Genomic DNA, 2500 nt, shown 5'->3' on the forward strand with positions numbered 1-2500 from the left:
CACACACACACACACACACACACACACACACACACACACACACACACACACACACACACACCACAGGGAGAGAAGAGGTCAACTCACATCCAATACTATTCAAGTGAGTTCTGTGCATCTTGACTCAGTAAAGTGACACCACACTAAAGAATCAACAACACACACACGTACATCCTTGAACACACACGTACATACCGGTACTTGTACACACACATGTACAAACACACACACACACACACACACACGTAGATCCTTGTACACACTCACACACACGTACCTGGGCTGTGTGAGCCTCCATCTGTTGCTTCTCATCCAGTAGGAGCTCCATCTGCTGGTTGGCACTGGGAGGGCCTGACTGGCTGGAGAACTGGACCACCACACACACACACACACACACACAGACACACACACGCACGCACACGCACACAGGAGGATAACAGAGATGAGTGAATCCATGTTGCGCATACACCCTATGTGTGTGTGCGTGTGCGTGTGTCTTCTTCTGCCTGTGTGTGTGTGTGTGTGTGTGTCTGTGTGTGTGTGTGTGTGTGTGTTCTTCTGCCTGTGTGTGTGTGTGTGTCTGTGTGTGTCTGTGTGTGTGTGTGTGTGTGTGTTCTTCTGCCTGTGTGTGTGTGTGTGTGTGCACACCTGTTGCAGCATGGTGTCGGCCATCTCCAGCCTCTTGCGGAGGAGCTCCAGGTCCGTCCTCAGGGCCGCGTTCTCCTCCACCCGCAGCCTCAGCTGCTCCCCCAGCTCTGAGCTCTGCTGCCTCCCCTCCTCTCCCACGCTGCTGCAGGGGGTCAGGGGGGGAAACACACACTCAGACTCACCCTAAGCTGCACAGACAAGGAGATGGTGTCTCTCACACACACACACAGACACAGACACACACACACACACACACAGACACACACACACACACACACACACACACAACCGAACTCTACCCCACCAGGCTTCAGAAAGCAAACAAAGTGGAAGAACACACAAGTTGTGTGACTGAGACAGGCAGACAGGCAGACAGACAGACAGACAGACAGAGAGAGAGGCAGACAGAGACAGGCAGACAGACAGACACAGACAGACAGACTTACTTGAGTCTGTACACCTCTATCCTCAGGTTGTCTCTCTCCTTCTCCAGCTCTTTGCTGTGCTGCAAGGGGAAGAACAGGAGAGGAGGTCAACATCAACACATCCTGGAGAGATTCCCTGAATGTCCTCTCTGTCTATCTGTCTGTCTATCTATCTGTCTATCTGTCTACCGATCTATCCATCTGTCTATCTGACTATCTATCTATCTATCTATAGTATCTTGTTGTGCTATAAAGCGATGCAGCAATATGTGTGTGTGTGTGTGTGTGTGTGTGTGTGTGTTACCTTGTCAAGCTGTGTCTGTGTCTGTGTGTCTGTGTGTGTGTGTGTGTGTGTGTGTGTGTGTGTGTGTCTGTGGTACCTTGTCCAGCTGTTTCTGCTGTGTGGTGACAGAGGACAGGGTTCTCTCCAGCTCTGAGACTCTCTGTTTGGCGGCCTGCAGGCGGTTACTCAGCTCCTCAGCATCTCAGGCGGTTACTCAGCTCCTCAGCATCTCCTGAACACACACACACACACACACACACACACACACACACACACACACACACACACGTCAGCCTCCTGAGTCACGTGCACACACGCACACCTTCCCTCTCTAAAACACACATGCATGCACACTCACGCACACTCACGACTAGTGTTGTCACGATACCAATATTTTACCCTGCGATACTATACCAGCCCAAGTATCACGATACTGAGTAGTATCGCGATACCGCGGCACTTTTGTAACACTTTTTATTTTTATGAACATGCAATGTATTTATACAAGTTACAATAACTTAATGAGTGGTGCATGAATAACATGCATCTAATGCATTACACTGTAACTCTACAGGTAAGTAAAAGTACTGAAACCGATATTTTTGTGAATAACATGTTTATTAATAAGTAGTTTGAAACATCAAACAGACCAACTGGCCTTTTGCAAGAGTATAGCAAAGTAGGTGTGTGTGTGTGTGTGTGTGTGTGTGTGTGTGTGTGTGTGTGTGTGTGTGTCTGTCTGTCTGTCTGTCTGTCTGTCTGTCTTTCTGTGTCTGTCTGTCTGTCCGTCTGTGGGGTCTTTTTCACGAACTTGAAAAGTAAAAGCAAACACTGGCATATCAAAAAAATAGAGGGCTACTTCCAAACTGTAGCTCAAGACTTAACTCAACTTAAGAAAACTCAGTGGTTTTAATTTTCTAGTTAATGCCCACTGAGCTCGCAGGAACCATAGGAACAACGTTTGAGGTTGCTAACCTGTTAGCCGACAAAGCTAACGCGATGGGTAGTCGCGAAAAAGGCTGCGTTCGTCAATTCGCTCTGGAAATCTGACCCGCACTCGCGGAACGCCTCTCGTCCAATCAAACGAATCGGTCGCTCTGTGACGTTGCACCCAGTGTGCGCTCCGGCGCTCTCGGAGCGAATT

The 2500-nt window shown here is 49.0% G+C and overlaps 1 protein-coding gene across 1 annotated transcript in view; it reads right to left on the reverse strand.

Annotated features, from left to right (window-relative positions):
* Positions 1-2500, reverse strand: part of golga2 (golgin A2) — a gene marked incomplete at its 5' end in the record, with an annotated part of 25742 nt that overhangs the window by 10106 nt on the left and 13136 nt on the right. The window contains 4 exons of the mRNA XM_080529652.1: positions 278-367; positions 649-790; positions 1095-1153; positions 1454-1557. Of these exons, the coding sequence (XP_080385778.1) occupies positions 278-367; positions 649-790; positions 1095-1153; positions 1454-1557 (395 nt within the window). The remainder of the gene's footprint in view (positions 1-277; positions 368-648; positions 791-1094; positions 1154-1453; positions 1558-2500) is intronic.

Source organism: Nansenia antarctica (genome assembly GCF_963989245.1).
Source record: "Nansenia antarctica genome assembly, chromosome: 4".
Classification (NCBI taxonomy): domain Eukaryota; kingdom Metazoa; phylum Chordata; class Actinopteri; order Argentiniformes; family Microstomatidae; genus Nansenia; species Nansenia antarctica.